The 19,948-nt window shown below is 39.0% G+C and overlaps 1 protein-coding gene across 1 annotated transcript in view; it reads left to right on the top strand.

Annotated features, from left to right (window-relative positions):
- Positions 1–3,711: 3,711 nt before the first annotated feature.
- LMOD1 (leiomodin 1) overlaps positions 3,712–19,948 on the top strand; it is a 30,372-nt gene continuing 14,135 nt past the window's right edge. Inside the window, exon 1 of the mRNA XM_034414154.3 lies at positions 3,712–4,658. Coding sequence (XP_034270045.2) covers positions 4,398–4,658 — 261 coding nt within the window. The 5' untranslated portion in view covers positions 3,712–4,397. The remainder of the gene's footprint in view (positions 4,659–19,948) is intronic.

The following is a 19,948-nucleotide window of genomic DNA, read 5'->3' as shown; positions in this document are numbered from 1 at the left end:
ATTCTGGGAGTTGAAGTCCACAGGTTGTAAAAGAGTCACATTTGCCCACCCCTGGCCTAGGGCAGTGACGGCTAACCTTTTTGCTGTAGTGTGCCAAAAGCGGGGGTAATGGGGATTGCATGCGCATGTGCCCACACCCATAATTCAATGTGCCCCGTCCCCCCACGCATGTGCGTGTGACCCCCCCTGCTCTCCCCCTGCTTTTGGGACGGTGGGCCCGGTAGGCCCATTTTTTTTGCCCTCCCCAGGCTCCAGAGCCTTTCTAGGACCCTGCGGAGGCTGAAAACAGCCTTCCCCACTCCCCTGGAGGCCCAGAAACAGCCCATTTCCCGACTTCCAGTAGGCCTGGAAGGTCCAAAAATCAGTTGGCCAGCGCGCACATGCGTGCTGGACTGAGGTAGGGCAATGCTCATGTGCCCACAGATATGGCTCTGTGTGCCACCTGTGGCACCCGTGCTATAGGTTTGCCATCACGGGCCTAGGGTTGCTGCTAAAAAAAGAAAAGAAAATAAGATGATTGTGCTTGGTCAAAATCCTCGGTAAAAAAAGGACATGTGTGATTGGTTGAACTTGTGTACCACATGGATAATTGGGCAAACTCCGGGAGACAGTGGAAAATAAGGGAGCCTGGCGTACTTTGGTCCTTTGAGTCACAGAGATGGACATGATTTATAGATGGACACTACTTAATAACTACATAACCTCCAGCACACAGATAAAGGTGTTGCACTAAAGGAACACTGGTATATCTGCGCTGTTAATGGTGCAGTGTCTAAAGAAAAGCTTAAGATGGAAAAATTATAAAGCTGCAAATTCTACCTTCTGCCTCTTTCTGCCCCTTGGCACACTGTTTTTCCCATGTCCCTCTGCTGCCTCTGGTCCCTGTCTATTTGCACATGTGAATTAGACCAGCCCGAGACTACTAAATAACCCAAATATGGCCATGTTTGCTTTGCTGAGATAGCCTTTTTATCCCGTCACAAGAATAATGAAAAGCCCTCACTGAAACTTCATCTAGGAAGCAAGAGGTGAGAAATGTACAGTACAGTAATGACATTTGAAGAGTGGTCTCTTGTGTTGGAGAGAGATCCTAGCATCCGGTAATTGGATCTTTTATGACTGAATAGGACTGCCCTTTGCATGCCAAAATAAGGAGTGAACCAGGGAAAGAACATTCCTGAGCATGGACGTGTGCAGATTTTTCGACCTCTGTCACAAAGGCTTTATTTTGGAGATTGATGATGCATATCAAATGAATTGAGACTATACATTGTAGAAGGAGAGCCAAGTTAGTGTATGGTGGCAAAAAAACTTTAATATCTCTTCTGGTAGTAATACTTATTAACAAATTTCATTAAGATTTAAATGGTGATGACATAGGGAGGAAGGGAAAGGAAAGTACTTGTAGTCCTCAACGTACGACCACAATTGAGCCCCAAATTTCTGTTGCTAAGCGAACCATTTATTAAACGAATTTTGCCCCATTTTACGACCTTTCTTGCCACAGTTGTTAAATGAATCACTGCAGTTAAGTTAGTAACATGGTGATTAAGTGAACCTGGCTTCCCCATTGGCTTTGCTTGTCAGAAGGTCGCAAAAGGGGATCACGACCTCAGGACACTGCAACCATTATAAATATGAATCAGTTATGAAGCATCTGAATTTTGATCACATGACCATGGGAATGCTGCAATGGTCCTAAGTGTGAAAACTGGTCATAACTCACTTTTTTTCAGTGCCATTGTAACTTTGATCACTAAATGAACTGTTGTAAGTCAAGGACCACCTGTAGTTGGTTATGCAGGCTATATGTGAGCCGGATTGCATCTACCTTATTTAACAATTTCCCCTTCATTCCAATTTAAATCCTACATCGATCAAGCCACTTCATGCATCTGATGAAATGAGCTGCTGCTCAAGACCTATGCCTTTTAATAAAAAAAAAGTTGGAAATATTGCTACCGGACTCTTGATGTTTTTGTCAGGAAAATATACAAACTGTATTACCACGTTTCCTTCTTGGCACTGCGTTGAAGAAGCCCCAAATACTGAAACTAAAAGCAAAGTAACAACATCATACCTCAAACATCTATCTAGTTCAACAAAAGTAGAGGACTGAAGGCCAGTGAGGTTTTTATTTACAGTAACACAAAGTTGAAGTATTGCACTATATTTACATCATATAATAACATTTTTACATGTCATGTAATATTAGTGACTGCCAGCAGATGGAGTGCATTGTTTGTAAAAATTATGTTTAGGAAAGGTCTGAGGGGGATGGGAGAAAAACCTAGATTAAAAAAATATATTTTGACTTTTGCTTTGGCAATTATTAGATTGAGCTAAAATTTACAGGGCCTGATAATGTGCACTTTGAAAACACATTTTTAAATAGTGTAAGTATGCATTAATACAGTGATAATTAATTTGATATGTTCATTCAATCATGTTTCTTAATGACATAATCCAGTTTCGATTATATAAGTACTGTAGCATTTTGGGAATTACATTTTTCTATTTTGACATCAGCCTATTATTTCTTTCAAATATCATTAAGACATACTGTAATAAATTATGATGCAAACCAACCATCCCCAAGGTGATACTCTCCAACATGCTATTGGCTAGCTCATTTTGAAGTTGAATAGAGCTGAAACCAGTAAACTGGATAAAATTTAATGCAAATGTCAAACAATGAAGCAAGCATTAATTTTTCAGCATCATTTCTATATATGACCTTCCAACATGAACGCTAGCCGTTACAAAGCAGGTGAAAGAAGATGGAGAAGGTGAGTCACAGAAAAAGCAGAACGAGGTATGAACCCTCCATATTATTTGCATAATAAAAGATAGGAAATATTTGGGTCAGAATTCCCCAACCTGGAATGCTCATGAATGGAGTACTTGTTCAATACTTTAGTGCAGGGTTGTCAAACTCAAGGCCCAGTCAACGGGGTGCTTAGATCTGGCCCACAGGGCCACCCTGGAAACAGCAAAGCAGCCCTCCCGGGCTCCATTTTCAGCTGTGATGGTCCCCTGCAGCCCTCTGCCAGAGAAAATGGAGCTCGGGGTGGGGGGGCACTGCAGTGGCATAGGCCTAGCAAAACAAACTAAAAACAAAACAAAAGGAGAAATGTTTCCCCTTTTGCATTTGAGCATGCAAGAAGGGACGGGAAAGGAGAAAGGGAAAGAGAATCGAATGATTCAATTCAATGAAATCGAGCTTGACACCCCTGTCTTAGTGGACCATCATTTTGTGAAAATAAATTAATTTAAAACCTGACAATTTTCAATAATGCTACTGTGGCATTTAGTGAGTTTTTGAAATAAAAGCTGAGGAATAAAAACTTTCCACTAATAGTTCCAGAACTACTCAGAAACTACCATCCCTGCTGTCCCTATATTTTGCTAGCAATGTAACATCTTCAGAGGATACTTCAGAGAAGGACTGAAAGATCTAAACTTTTTACTGAAAATCTCCCAGATTAGAATGGAAGATACATCCTATTATACTCAGGTCTCCACTTACTAGCAATTGTAGATAGGCAATCCAACTTTATGCAAATGTATTCAAAAGAAAATCTGATGGGCTTTCTAGCTAGCTTTTAACTGCATGTTGATGAGGGTTGGGGACGTCTTTAATGACCTATGCATTGGAAGTGTGCTGTACCATAATAATAACTATAATTTTCTATCATTCATTTTGTGTAAGATTCCAAAGAAATATCAAATTGAAAACTCCTGTATTTTCAATGGAAAAGTAGGAGATATGCTGCTTTCAACAAGCTGAATCTTTCATTAAATTAAGAAAGCTTCAGGCATATTCTTATTGTACATATTATTGAGAGAAGTGAAATAAGACACTGCATGCCAACAAGGAGATGCATTTGTTTGTAGATCTGTGAGCAGTTGATATACTTAAAGATTTTGTTTTCATTTCTGCATCCATGCAGCGAGCCAGCAGCTTAGGGAATTTTGTTTTGCTTTTCTTTTTAGAAAATGTGCAAGTTTCTCTTTCATTGCCTTTAAAAACCTAAAAGTTCAAGACTAAATTTGGTCATGCAGCACTTCAAGATTCCCTGGAATGTCCTCAAGTTTCAAACTCCTCTGATGGATATCAGCTCCACCTCCTGTCTTGTATGATTGGCTTTCCTCTGCTTGGCTGAACTGTTGTCACTTTTCATTGGCCAGTTTCTCTACATCTGCATAAATCATTATAATCCAAGCTGTAAAGGGGGTTTGGTTTCTTACATATAACATTTCAACACCTCTACAGTACCAGAAAAAAGAACCTGGTTTTGCAGAAATCCCAACTGTTTTTTTAAGTTTGCTTTTTAATATATACACAAATACATATAGATACACATATACAGAGTGTACTCTTGCAACCTGCCAAGATGTCTAGAGTAGCAAAATACCGACGGCAAGTCAGTGAAGATCCAGATATTGACAACTTATTATCCACTTTGTCTCCAGAAGAGATGGAGGAGCTAGAAAAAGAGCTGGATTCATCTGATACAGATGGGAGCATTCCGGTAGGCCTCGAGCAGAGAGATAAAACTGACAAGCAATTGAGTGGCAAGTGCAATCGAGAGGAAACACTCAGCCACCGTGAAAAGGAGACCAAGAAATTTATTCCAAAGGAACAGTCAACGGATGTAAGTTGCTTTTGGGGAAAGTTGCATTAGTATAAGGGGCGTAATGCTAGCTGTAAACTATGGCTAGAATTATACAGTTTGCTAAGATAAAACACCACATTTGGAGGGGGGGAGGCTTGCAATTTCTAAACCCAGTCAGAAAGTCAAAAGAAAAAGATTGCTTTTTCATAGTAAGATGCAACGCACATCCTTTTTTCATAAACTTGATCAGTGTAATCAGTGTAATTGCTTTTCATTGTCACAAATATTTTCCTAAAGCTTTGCTGAATAAAACAGTGAATGGATTTACACTTCTTACTAAATCATGTTTGTTTCATCATGTTTATTGAGTCAATCACAATGATTAAGTTCATTTACTGTGTAAAGTCAAAATGATATAACATTATTAACATAAGTAAACGCTCTCACAGAACAGTTTTTTAGTTTCTTGAACTTGGAGATAATTGTCTCACGGAGGGAAGTGAAAATTGTTCCCTGTTGGTTGGGTTAAAGCCCCAAAACTGTTTCTGGTTCTAGCTTTACAATATTGGGAATCAGGTCTTAATGCTTCTGTGGCTGTGCTGATATCTGAGTGCTTAGTTACTGCAAGAGATAAGATGTAGAAGGTCACCCCACATTTGCTGGATTTGTGAAAGTCATCATTTACTTTAATGATAAATTATTGAACAAGCTTGAGTAGTCCTGTGCCACAATGGTAAGCCTTAAAGGATGGTTTGAAAACCACAAAACTACCAGTAGGTTTATATGACATTCTAGGTCAGAATCAGACAAATCACAGTATGGATTGGTGGCATGAGTTAACTCAATGATTAGGCTTTGTAAAGACACGGTTTACAGTTTAGCATGTTGGGCATGCTAAGTGTCCAAATATCTATTCTGACATTTAATAAATTATTATTAAACAAATCCAACCACTATTATACTCTCTTTGCCTTTTATAGCAGCTAACACCAAAACACTATAAGGGGTGTGTTTGCATAGTATGCAAAGTCAAAATTGTTTTAATTGTTGATGTTTACTATTTCATGTGAATCCTATTGTTTAAAAAACCATGGGGTAGAGTGATTATTCCATTTCCAATCTTTTTGAAGTCTAGAAAAAAAACGTGAGATAAGTACCCATGTGATTCTACAATATGTTTGTTTATTATAGAATTATGGCTTACTAAATAGCCTGCATTTGTAGACCACCTGAAAATAAGCTGTTACTTGGTCTGGGTTCATACCAATAGACAAATGCATTTTAGAGTAGTGTTTGGTTCAAGTCCAGCCTATATGTCATGCCACCTGACAAGGAATGATGGGAGGTAAGCTCGCTCTATGCTATGTTTATAAATGTGCCAAACTGTATTTTGTTTACCTAGGATAACTACATAAATCACAGTGGACTAAATTCTTTCAAAACATTCACCATACAGTAGTTTATTACATTTTTTATTTAGCTTTTTACGCAAACCCAGGCTTTACATTATGTTCCTTGAGAGGTGAGGCTAGATCAGTGGACTTTGTCTTGCCAGCAGCAATCACATTTGCTTGCCCAGCACTAAGTAGAAATGTAGATAGGGAGGAGCTGAATCTATCCAGTACTAAAGAGATCCCTGGAGGAAAAAAAGAACCTTAACTTGCAACAAGCAAGGCTGTTTCTGTCCATAAGCGTAATGAAGCAGAGGCTTCATGTGGTGGATTAGGAAAACAAGCCCAAACGGAACAAGCTAAAAAACATAAAACAAAAATCTAAGGGCAGCTTTTTTTGTTTGTTTGTTTGAGGCACAGAATACAGGTAGTCATTTAATGACCGAAGTTACAACAACACTGAAAAAATGACTTAGGACCATTTTTCACACTTATGACAATTGCAGCATCCCCAGAGTCATGCAATTATTTTTTGTGACCTTCTGACAAACAAAGTCAATGGGGAAGCCAGATTCACTTAACAACCATGTTTCTAATTTAACAACTGCAGTGGTTCACTTAACAAATGTGGCAAGAAAAGTTGTAAAATGGTGTAAAACTTACTTAACAAATTTCTCACATAGCAACATAAATACTGGGTTCAATTGTGGCTGTAAATTGAGAACTACCTGTATGTTGTCAATATATATATTCTGAGCTACAAACTTGCCAACATGTGTTAATCTAACATAGTTTGAATTCATCCCACATGTTAATGATTTGGTGGAAACTTAGAAAACTGGGATAATTTCACAGCCTTGGTTTGGTTAAACCATTAGTTAGTGCATTGGTTAAAGATAATGTTTATATATATTCTTTCTTCTTTATTATACCTATCAAACTGACCCCAGCCTTAACAGGTTAGTCCCAACAGGAGAGGCTCATCTTTTAATTTCAAGGAATAGCCAGCAAGCTGCCACCATACTAACTGATATTGCCTAGTCTCTGGCACCTGAAATGACTGTTTTGATTACTCTCCAAATTTGTGCATTTAATCCTTGAAAATATTATTGCAGCAACTCCTCTGGTGTAGCTAGTACTGTATGAAATCAGATTAGCTGAATAAATCATGGTCGAGTTAACCAAGTGGGAACATGTAATGAGAACACAACAATAGATGCATACACCAAATGGTGAAAAAGTGGGCTGTATATTTTGTCTCAGATGTAGATGTCTAAGACCTGCAAAATTCTGCCAGCTTGTCTTGCAAGTGGGTGAGTGGATGCAGCTGTCACCAAGTAAAATTTGGCAGAGGGATAGGAAGAATAACTTCTTTGCAGATGGTATGGGGGTTTTTCCCCCTTAAGTGTGATCCAAGGAATAAAATTTGGTTGACTTCTTCCAAATGCATATTAAAATCTCAGTATTTATCAGAAATACATTATGCAAAAATGTTTTCCTTTATTTCTCTAAAATCTGCTAGAATGTTAATGTATTTTGGAAAGCTTGTCTTCTTACAGCTCTATTTTACTTTGACTTATTGCCATGTTTGGATAATATGCTAAGTTACCATACTTGGCGAAAGAGATCATGCCTTCTTCCAGTTTCACTACACATCTTCCCATTCCCACAGCTCTTTAACCAAAGACAGAGGCTTACTGATGATTTGGTATATTACGCAAATGTAAAGTAACAACTTTAGTTAGCAGGAACTGGGAAGATAATTTCAAATTCAGTTCTTGCTAATAACCTTGCTAATAAACAACTCAAGTGTTTATGGGAGGGGAGGAACTTGAAAAATATGCATGCCAGTTTATTTTGTTTTGCTGGCTGATTGGAAAAAGGGCTAGGACAATAATAACAGAATTATGGTATTTCAGCAGAATGATCTTTTTTGAAGATCATTGTTTCTGGCTCATTCTAGAGGTCCACAGGAAGCATCTTGAACTTGAAAGTTGGCAAAAATAGCAGGAAGCAAAGTAGACCATACTCTTGCCCTTTAGAACTTGTAATTCGCTAAGATGAACTGAAGCTATGGATGCTATGTGTTATGTACGCCATGTATTATAGCTAGCAAGGGCTTGATTTTGCCATTTCAAGAAGCAGAGGTAATAATAACATATTCTTTAGGCTTTTAGTACCCAGAGGTTAGTGAATTGTCTTTGCTTTGGTGAGTCACAAGCTCTTTGATTCTTGCATAGGAAAGACCTCCAGAAAACTTTAGGCTTCCACAGATTTATGGCATGTTTCTCTTTATTTCAATCTTATCTAGCATGGTGACTGAGCATTAAGGATTTGGTGCCCCCAACACATCTAGGGGGCACCAAGCTGAAATAGACTGCTTTATTCATTGGTGAACAATTATTCTCTGTGTAGATTAAAGGACACAGGAGTGAATCTTGCAATCACTCCTGGGAATCAAAGGCTCTACATGGGTTTATTAATGGAGTTCATAACTGCACGCTCTAAACATTGCTATAATAAGAAATAAGTAATTTTAAATAAAATAAAATAAAATATGAAATGGTTTCCTCATAGATAATTTGAATGGTATGGAGGATTTATATTTGTCTCACAGAATAAAACCTTTTATCTGGAGCAAGACTTTTTAAATACTGTGCAAGTACACAAGTAGTCCAATCTTAATTTAGACATTGTGGCCAACAATTAGCTTCCACTTAATGACTGAAGCACTGTAGAACCCTTTGACAAATTGAGAAAATGGACATCTCTGAACATCTTTTGATTAACAAAATGTTCTAAGCTATTGCTTAGCACATTGTAAGCCGCCCTGAGTCTCCGGAGAAGGGCGGCATATAAATCAAATTAAAAAAAAACCAAATCCAAATAAATTACTTCATGTCACGTATTTTGTTTTTAACATTATACAATGGGTCAGAGTGTAACAAAATATATAGCTTTCTCAAGCTAAGATAAAGACTTAGCTTTATTAGCTCTATTAACATTTACATGTTAAAACACTGTTCGGTGTCTCTTTGAGTGGGGATTGCTATCTTACTTACTCTGAAGTTCTGTTCTGTAATGCTGAACTGTGGGAAACAAAGCTAGTTGGCCAGTGGTCAAACTCTCTAGTGTAGTAAATCTGGTCTTTTAGATCATCTTACAGTAAAATGATATTGCTGAGCTGACTCTCTTCTCTTTCTGTCTCTAGACAGAAAGAGAAAAAATATCCTGTTCATTCCTTTTCTTTTCCTCGGGCTTGTTAGTAGCAGATGGATTAACACATCTGAAAGCAGCAGTAGGAAGGCTACAAGGGCCAAGTTTGTTATGACACCACATAGTTCTTCACCATATGGGGAGAACAAATCATTTGATCCCAGAAGTTGTCTACATTCTTCCATAAAGAAAGACTGATGCCTTTTCATTCTCATGTTTCATTATGTCGTTCCAGAATGCACAATGCAATTGAATGTTAAGAGACTTGACATTCTATATAAGTAACTTTATTTGTTTGTCACTTTGTCTTCAGGAATTCAACAGAGCATACACTGTACTCTGCCCTCATATTTTTCCCTATGACAATATGACAACTACCCTGTAAAATAGATTGGGCTGAGAAAAAGGTGAGTGGCCCCCAAACCACCCACATCAAGCTTCTGTACTAAGTGTGGATTAGAATCTAAATCTTTCCAGTACCAATTCAACCCTTAACCTCTAGCATACTGGCTTCCATTTTTATAATAATTTTCTCAAGGCTGAGCATTTTTCTATAAGATGCTACCAATTTGCTTACATAAGCCTATGCAGTCATCTGATATTTGTGCAGATATTGTGCTTAAATTTAGCTTCTTACTGCTGCAGTTACAAGACCTTGTGCAAATAGAGATTTTATTTTATTTATTTATTTATTTATTTATTTTGTCAAGCATGTATTTTATGACAGATACAAGTATAAACATAATTATAAATACATGAAAAAGATACGAATAAAAGAAAACATTAAGACAGGGACGGTAGGCACGCTGGTGCGCATATGCACCAGCATAAGCGCACCAGCTGCAATTGTCTTGGCAGCCACAGGAGCACTGCTATGCAATACTGGCTTTAATTGGATAGTCCAAATGAATCTTTGGAGGGGATATCTGGCATACTTCATCCTCCAGCTCTTGCCAGCTTGCCAGAAGCAGGAAGCTAGATGTAAAACTTATAGCTTAGTATCCTTTATTATATTATATTTTTTGGAGGTGGAAGGGATTTAATTTTCAGCATAAAATTGAGTGTAGAGTGTTCTGTTATTGATCTACAGATTGACACAGATGGTTAAGACATTTCAGCCAACTAATTTATCAGAATATTCAGTTATAGATTCTGTGTGGACATAACGGTAGCAGAGGTGCTGTTGCTTACACAAATACACACCAGTTATAAAGAGGCAGAAATAACCTCTGAGATAGCTTTATTAGCACTTGATTATTTGAGCTTCTATCATGGTCAAAGTTATGCCTTACTAACAGCAGGGAAAGCAGAAATTTAAGATGAGATTCAATATGCATGTAGCTATCTTCTAAACTGTTGCACAGCTACTTGTTTTTAATTCATACTAATTTCTCTTTATGCCAAATAATTTGATCCTTCTGCTAATAGTCAACACTGTACCTGTCCTACAAAATCTAGGCTTTAAAAGTGGAATTAGATAAATTAGTAGAGGCATAATAGATCTATCAACAATTAGTACTAGAACAATTAGTTCTAAATGGCATTGCCAAGTTTAAAGACATTATATCTCTGAATAGCAGTTGCTGGAAATAAGGAATTGAGTGGCTGATTATTAAGCCTCTACAGCACAACCAACACAAGCTATGAAAAGGATAACACTACCACACATCAAAACATCTCAGAAAACAACTAACAGCATCACCACAGCACACAAACCAACTAAACCTCTAAATTAAACCAAAGACCCAGTACAGGTAGTCCTCGTCTTACAACAGTTCATTTAGTGACCATTCAAAGTTACAACGGTACTGAAAAAAGTGACTTATGACCGTTTTCACAGCTACAACCATCCCCATGATCATGTGATCAAAATTCAGATGCTTGGCAAGTGGTTCATGTTAATTACCGTTGCTGTGTCGCAAGGTCATGTGATCACTTTTTGCGACTTTCTGACAAGCAAAGTCAATGGGGAAGCCAGATTCGCTTAACAACCGGATTACTAACATACCAACTGCAGTGATTCACTTAACAACTGAGGCAAGAAAAGTAATAAAATGGGGCAAAATTCACTTAACAAATATCTCACTTAACGAGAAATTTTGGGCTCAAATGTGGTCGTAAGTCGAGGACTACCTGTAGTAAAGATTGTAATGAGTGGGTTGAGTTGAAAGGCAACATCTAGACCATAATGAGCTCTACAGCTGAAAAAGAGGGCGAATCCTTGGATCTCCTGGCCGAGATACACTTACCAAGCAATATACTGTAACTAATGGTTCCCTAATACGTTTCAACACATTTTGATTTAATACTGACAGCTTTTTCAGTATAAACAACTAGCTGTCAAATTAGAAGATAAAGCAGACTCTATAGATTGGAGCAGGCATATATTTTTCTCCCTTATTTCAAGTAATCTCTCTTGGATTTATGGCCAGATTAATTTGTCTAAGCTTAAAATTTTTGTTATCAATTGGTTCAAACCATAAAACCTCTGGAGCATATATGGTCATGAATCTGATGAGCTTTGTACTGTTCAGAGAAAAAGAAGTAGGTTCTACCCTGAATCTCAAAACTAAGTTATATTTAGAGGTATTCTAACTAGATAACATGTCACCTTTTTCTCTGAATGTTAAGACAACCATAGGTGACCAGTAAGCTGTTTATAAACAACCAAAAATAGAAATGAGTGTCCCTATGATACTTTCACACTCAAGGAGCCAAAAAAATCAGCTCAGAAGGCATTAGTTAACCTTTATTTTCTGTTCCTACCAAAAGGTCAAAACCCTCAAGCCCCTCATAACCAAAAGGTCAAAACCCTCAAGCCCCTCATAACCAAAAGGTCAAAACCCTCTCCCCAGTTTCAAGTGAGTATTATTCTATAATTGTGGGAAATTGCCAGCTTATAAAAAAAGCTATAACTGCAAATAAACCTCATACCAAACTATATGTTTCTGTCATTTTCCTATAACAAAACCCCAGGGGCTATTTCCTGGGGAAGACTGTGGCAACTGAAAGAACAAAAGTTTCATACTTTCTCATCCAACTGCTTTTCCCTTTCCCCGTGCCCTAGATTCCAAAAACATATAGTCATTCAGCTGATACTCAGCATGACTTAGTTACTAAAGCCTTAATCTATTATGTAAATGAAAAACATGATTTGTATGCATAACATGGTAATCCATAGTTAATTGAGCCATGGTTTACTAATAATGCAATTATCAGGGTTTGCACAAATATGCTGAACCACAAATTAGTCAACCACATTTTAGTCTAGTGCAGTGGTTCTCAACCTTCCTAATGCTGCGACCCTTTTATACAGTTCCTCATGTTGTGGTGACCCCCAACCATAAAATTATTCCTAAAACCTTTGAAAATATGTGTTTTCCGATGGTCTTAGGTGACCCCTGTGAAAGGGTCATTCGACCCCCAAAGGGGTCCCGACCCACAGGTTGAGAACCACTGGTCTAGTGCATTGGTTGATAATGTAAGCAATAGAGCCATTCACCATGCTTCTACAAATGCAGGTCCATGCTGCAATTCAGGCAGTAGAATAAAATGCTGCTTTCTTGTTCTGCCCCTATACTTGAATTCCTATTTGTTGAGATGTCAGCCAGAACATCATATGGCCAAAGAGAAGCCAGGGAGGTAAATACTGTTTCTCGCTTGGTTTTTTTTTTTTAACTCTTTCCCAGGTGAGTTCTCATAAATATTTCTAAGAATGCCCATGGTAATACCATGGTAATTTGCCCATGGTAATACTATGCTTTGGGGTAGTCAGTAGTACAGTGAGATATAGACATCACTTTCTGTCCTCCATGTGATTATTTAATGGACTAGCTTAAAATAATGTTTGGAGAAAGAAAGACCAAGACTTGTACAAAGTAGAAATGAATTGTATTGCTATTCTGATGATACTCAGTTATATATCTCCGGGCCACCCCGGGAATGCCCTTTCCGTGATGTCCCGCTGCCTGGAGGCGGTACGGGCCTGGATGGGTAGGAACAGGCTAAGACTCAACCCCTCCAAGACTGAATGGCTATGGATGCCAGCGTCTCGTGCTCTAGAAGTCCCATCACTTTCGATGAGGGGAGGAATGCTTCTTCCTGTCGAGAGGGCCCGCAACTTAGGTGTCCTCCTGGATTCCTGGCTGTCTTTGGAAGACCATCTTACGGCCGTGACCAGGAGGGCTTTCGCCCAGGTTCGCCTGGTGCGCCAGTTGCGCCCTTTCCTAGACCGAGATGCCCTTCGCACAGTCACTCATGCCCTGGTTACTTCTCGCTTGGATTACTGCAACTCTCTCTACATGGGGCTGCCCTTGAGGTGCACCCGGAGGCTCCAGCTGGTCCAGAATGCAGCCGCACGGGTGGTTAGGAGAACTCCCTGTTTCTCCCGTGTAACACCTCTCCTACGCGAGCTGCACTGGCTACCAGTGGTCCTCCGGATCCGCTTCAAGGTGCTGGTACTTACCTTTAAAGCCCTACATGGCTTAGGTCTGGGGTATTTGTAGGACCATCTCCTACCCGCCTCCCACCGTCCTGTCCGCTCACACAGGGCTGCCCTCCTCAGGGTACCGTCGGCCAAAGTTGGCTGGCAACGTCCAGGGGTAGAGCATTCTCTGTAGGTGCTCCTGTCCTCTGGAATGAATTACCCACTGAGCTTCGGATGGCGCCTGATCTCCGCTCCTTCCATCGGGACTTAAAGACTTGGCTGTTTCAACAAATGAGTTGAACCTGATCCTTGGGTTTTATTATTTTATTGTCGTTGTTTCAACTGGGTTTTAATTACATTACCTTTTATTATTGTATGTTTTAACCTGTGTTCGCTGCCCTGAGTCCTTAGGGAGAAGGGCGGCATATAAATTTTTGGAAATAAAATAAAATAAATAAATATTCTTTATCTCCCAGCTTATCAAGCATGTAGTAAATCCAGTCATCATTTTTAAGGAACATGTCCTCATGATGTCAACTCTGTCTTATCCCCAGTCTGCTATGGATACAACCTAGATTTTTTTAGTTCCAGTATGAAAATGGTATTCTTCAGTTACAAAACTTGTCACAGGGCTAAGAATTCCTTGGTCTCAGTTCTAGGGATTATATAATCAGGGCAATAGTGAGATTCAAATCCCAGTGCTACCGGTTTGCTATTGGGAGTGTGAGGGTGCGCTCACTCGCTTTGTGAGCACGCAGCGCTTCTGCACACATGCAGAAGGTTTTGCACATGCGCAGAGCGTTTTTGGTGATGGGTGGGCGGAGCCTCCCACTGCTGCTACCAGTTCACCCGAATTGGGGCGAACCGGTAGCAACCCTACCCTGAAATCAGGGACAGGGATCCATCCACCTCTTATTGGCCACCTAAAGTCTACTGAGATCATGGCCACTCCCTCTTCAGGTTGCTGGCCACTGTGACTTTATTTGTCTTGATTTTTTCTGAGAGGGCTTGGGAGCAAAGTCAATTTACTATTAGTTCTGTTGCTTTATATGCATTTTCTCTTGAATGACTATAGCTCCACAGACCTTCTGGGCAGGAAGTATTTTCACTGGTGGGAACTCTGACTTCACCCTGCTCTTCAGAGTTCTTTTTTCTCTTCACATAACATGGTTCTTTAGGTTAACTGTCGGGGTGTGAGGATAAATGAAGGTCAGCTTCACATTGCTTTTGAGGGGTTGAAAACTAGAAGCAGTAACAACATGGAAGTGCCTTTAAATTGGATTTAAGTCTCTGTGACAAAGACAAACCATATCTTTATTTCAGAAGTGAACATATGTAGATTTAAAAAAAAACATGGGAAAAAGTCTTCTAAGTTGACTGTAAAAGCTTCTGACAAATCAGTCCAGAGTACTGCAGTTAAGGACTCAGGACTGAAATCCAGGGTCCTTTAACTTGGGGGTAGGGGGCTGGGAGATACAACAATGCGGTCCAGGAATAGCAAGTAATAGATATTGTGCCAGATGGATCCAGTCTCCTAACTGTAGGCTGCAGTTCAGAAGAGTTGATATTGTTCACTGCTGCTTGCTAGCTATTGAAGTAGAGGTGGAAAGTGAGGGAGTAATCCTCTCTAAAAAAATTTGATTAGAAGCCAAGGAATGATGAGTATCATTTGGGAAAGAACGAAATGAAGAAGATGAAGGATGAAATGGTGCATTGTGGAGGAGAGCATAGCTGGATAGGTATGTTCCCATGCAGGAACATTCCTTTTTCAAAGGTGTGGACATACTTGGACAATTCATTGCAGGTCTCACTTGACCATATTTATTTTTCCTTATGATAAAAAGAAAGCCAGAATTGCCTTAGAGTTGGATCTAGAACATTAACTTCAAAAATCTCAATGTTAAAGCAATGAACTCAATGTTAACTTGCTGTTGCCACTGTGTCTGATTGAAAAGTCCAAAGACATGAGTCAACTGCAGCCTGGGAATTGCCTTGCTCTGGTAAAAAGGGCCATAAAAGGAAGCTTCCCAAAGAAAATGTAGAACTAAGAAGTCTGAACTGCTAGCAACAACATATGGATCTGAAATCTGCTATTAGTAAAAAGTTAACGTCACCTTCAAGTCAGGATTGACTCTTGATTTTTCTTCGCGATGATGGTTTGCTCTCCTTTTTTTGTTGTTGTTGCAAGTTTTTATTTGTTTTTATTTTTCTGTCTATTCTACATCTCAGGCATTTCCTGGAGAAATCCCATCCAAATATTAACCAAGACCATCCTTATTTACCTTCTGAGTGCTACTAAACCAGGAATTGTCATCCACATTTTTTAATTAGATCACAATTCTAAAATTGTCTGGTGAGGCATTTCTATATCATTAAATAACTGCTGAAGTAGAGTTAACATAGGTTAACATCTGGGGTCTTAGCCTACACTTGCAGGGGCAGAGTCTCTGTTCCCGTTTTCATTTGAACAGTCGTGTTATCCTGCTATGTGGTATACTCACAAAGATCACTGTGCTTTCACATCCACTTTTCTTTCATAACACAGGCAGCCATATTATGAACACAGTGCTTTAAGTGATTTGGTTGGTTTTGGCTTTGTATGGTATATAAAACCAATAAATCCTGGGTTATTAAACAATAATGATAAAAAAGGTGGCTTGATTCATTTAGAACCCATTCATTATCAAATTTCTAAGTCATGGCTTATGATTTAGTGTGATGTAAAAATCTAGCCAGTTGAGGCAAAATCATCACACTACAGTTAAAAATAATCGTGCCTTAGTGCAATAGTGAACCCGAGTGTTTTCTCACTGAGGTCAAAGAAACTTCCCAAGCCCTGTATTACTATTTGACTGGCTCCCTTATTGGCAAACCCTAATCTTTTTTTCTCTGTTATAATTATTGAGGCATTCTACTAGTTCGATGTTAAATATTCATTCTGTCTGTCTTCTATGTAATATAAAGCTGTCATTTTTCTTTCTAATCTTGTTAATTATCTAATTGGGCTGTTTGGCTGACAGAGAGCGCATAATATAAATTGCACATACCTCCGCAAAAGATGGACAAAAGTTTAGCTCAGGGTCTGCACTTAAACACTCAAAGAGCCATTTGGACCCATTTCCCACAGGAAAAAAAAACACCGGGAGCCACAAAACCCTTTCTGTGCTGACTATTTCTTGAGCACCCACAAAACTAGCATATGTAGTTGAATTAAACATTCTGTTTTCTTCTGAAACTTTTCTTTTCTTGGATTTATCCATGGTTGGCCTACCAGGGGTTGAAAAGCTCAATAAATTGCGTGCCGGCAGGTGTCGCACATTGGCGGTTGTGATGCATATTTTGAATGACAGGAAGCCGCAGCAGAGGGGTGAAAGAGCCACATGCGGCTCCAGAGCCACAGGTTGCTGACCCCTGGTCTAGCTTTATCACCAGCTGTATACTCAATTGGACATGCTATTTATCACGCACTTGTAAATCAGGGCCTTCTGTGATAGGAAAGTGCAGAACTTTGAATTTGAAGGCTCTGAACTGTGTGGAGCAGGTGAAGGTGCGGGGTTCCTGTCTCCAACTCCATAAAGTAACTGCTCTCAATCCCAGGAAACTATATGTTTGGTTTAATTGGTTGTTGATGCCCTTACATCCCTCATAGCATCTCTGGGTTTCAAATCCAAAGTAATATATACAGCCCTATTCTACCAGAGTCCATGTGCAAATGGAACAAAAGTTGCATGTTTTGCTGAACATCTTTTTGTATGTAAATGCAACAAATTCTGCACCATATTTAAATGTTCAGCTGTGCATGCTAATACAGTGTATCAAAATAAGTATTTATTAGAAGATAAGAAGCAAGAGAGCTGCTAGATGTTGCACATGTGGTAGTATGTAGTATGTAGAAAGCTGACACTATATGTATAACCTTTTTGCATTTGATACTAGCTGATCTATTACGAGAGCATATAGCAACAGCAATAGCATTTAAGTTTATATACCGCCCCATAGCACTTTGAAGTGTTCTCCGGGCAGTTTACAATGTAAGCATTATTTGCATATTGCCCCCAACAATGTGGGTCCTTGTTTTATCAACCTCGGAAGAATGGAAGGCTGAGTCAACCTGGAACCCTGTCAGGATCGAACGTCAGGCTGTGGGCAGAGTTTGCTTGCAATACGGCACTTTAACCACTGCGCCATCAGGGCTCTATTTTTTACAGTCCTTTTGTAAATGACTTCTCATGGAGTCCAATAAATTCTAAATATTATTTTTTTTTGTTGCATACAGAGTCAAGAAATTCTAAATATTTTTTGTTGTTGTGTAAGTTGTAATTTGAGATCCACTGACACACTTGCTATAGAAGTTAATATAGTCTCCCATTGTCTGTATTTAAATCCTAATACTGACCATCCAAGCCAAGGTGGATCAAAACTTTCTAAACAAAGAATTTATTTTCTGAAAATATTTTCCAGATATATGAATGGGACCTTCTCAAAATGTGAATTAATTTAGGAATAATATTCATTTTGAGAACATTCATCTTTCTCCATAGAGTGAAGCTTAATAATTCCCATCTATCGATATCTGAAGAAATCTCTCTCTATATTTTATATACAGGACTACTTGTAATGTGAGGTTTAGAAATAGACAAAAGACAAAAGACAAAAGAATGTCACTTGCAAATAAGAATGTCCTTTGTATTTGTATTCAACTGAATTATGCACTACTACTCCATAGAACGCCCTATGTTGTCCAATAGCACAGGCCAAGATTTCCATGCAGATATTAAAAAGCAAGGGTGAGAGTGGACGTCCTTCTCTAGGTCCTCTAAATAGTGGGAAAGTAGGAGGAATCATACTATTAACCTTTATTTTAGATGTGGGTGACCTATATAATACCTTGATCCATTTTATGAATTCCAGGGGAAATCTGAATGTACAGCAAGCTTATACAGTTTACGTACTTTGTCAAATGTATTTTTTAACCATTTAATGATAAAATTAGAAATTTTTCTTTATTCAAGTCTATCAAATCTACAACTACAGCTAATCTTCAACTTATAATTGGTTGCTTAGCAACCATTTGAAGTTACAACAGACTTTGAAAAAGCTAATTACAACCCAGATTTGAAGTTCCAAAGTCCTTGCCATTTTGGGCATTCAGCAACTGGTCTTGCATTTATGGCAGTTTGCAGCACCCCACAGTCAGGTGACTGTGTTGACAATGTTTTTGCTGGAAACTGGTGTTTACTTCCCGTTTCTGGCAAACCCACTTCATAGTGAATAATGGATTTGCTTAACAATGGCAGCATTCACTTAATGATTGCTGCAAAAAAGGTCAGGCAAGGTCAAATGGCGACCTACTTTATAACCGTCACAGCTTACAACCAAAAGTGCAGGCTTGATTACAGTCATAAATTGAGGACCACCCATAACTAATAAGTCTTGGACGTCACCAAGATCAGGAGTGTCAAACTGGCAGCCTGTGGGCTGGATGCGTCATGTGCAGGCCACACCCACCCCAGCTCCGCAAAGGTAAAAAACATCACAATACATCACGTGACGGCAACGTGATGGCGCAAATTTGACAGTTGTGATCTAAATAAAAATACAAGGAGACTGTCTCTGATATTCAAAACAGAAAACACCTACCTGCTTCTGTTACCAATAGGTACGCTTAAAATGAAAATATTGCTAGGAATGCCAGAAAATATAGGTACAATGGCATCTTGACAGAAGTTATGTTGAGAAGAATCACCATCTTGACTCTGTAAGTCACCTCAGGCAGGTACTTTGTAAGAGCTTTCCCCAGAACTGCATTACACAGAGCAGGTTGATAAACTCCAGTATTCTGTGCTTTCTGAAATCCAGTTTTGCCTTTCAGAGGCCGTTCAGCTAATATTTAATCTGAAAAGCACCAAACAGAAAAAGCTGATATTCTTTATGCGGATTACTGCTTGAAGGCTATATATACTGTCATAGATTTTGGTCTGAGGAGCCAGATAAATATTTTAATTTTCTCAGTTGTAATTTCTAATACAATACAGAATGATAAATGCAACACAGATAATCAAAAGCTCTTTGGGACCCTCTATCATTTTTAAAGAGATGTGGTGGCTCAGTGGCTAAGACGCTGAGCTTGTGTATCGAAAGGTCGGCAGTTCAGTGGTTCAAATTCCTAGTGCCACATAACGGGGTGAGCTCCAGTTACTTGTCCCAGCTTCTGCCAACCTAGCAGTTCAAAAGCACATAAAAAATGCAAGTAGAAAAATAGAGACCACCTTTGGTGGGAAGGTAACAGCATTTCG

This window comes from Pantherophis guttatus, chromosome 3 (assembly GCF_059756535.1).
Source record: "Pantherophis guttatus breed Tessera chromosome 3, ASM5975653v1, whole genome shotgun sequence".
Classification (NCBI taxonomy): domain Eukaryota; kingdom Metazoa; phylum Chordata; class Lepidosauria; order Squamata; family Colubridae; genus Pantherophis; species Pantherophis guttatus.
The sequence above is the reverse complement of the archived record's forward strand: the minus strand, read 5'-3'. Positions and strand labels throughout refer to the sequence as shown.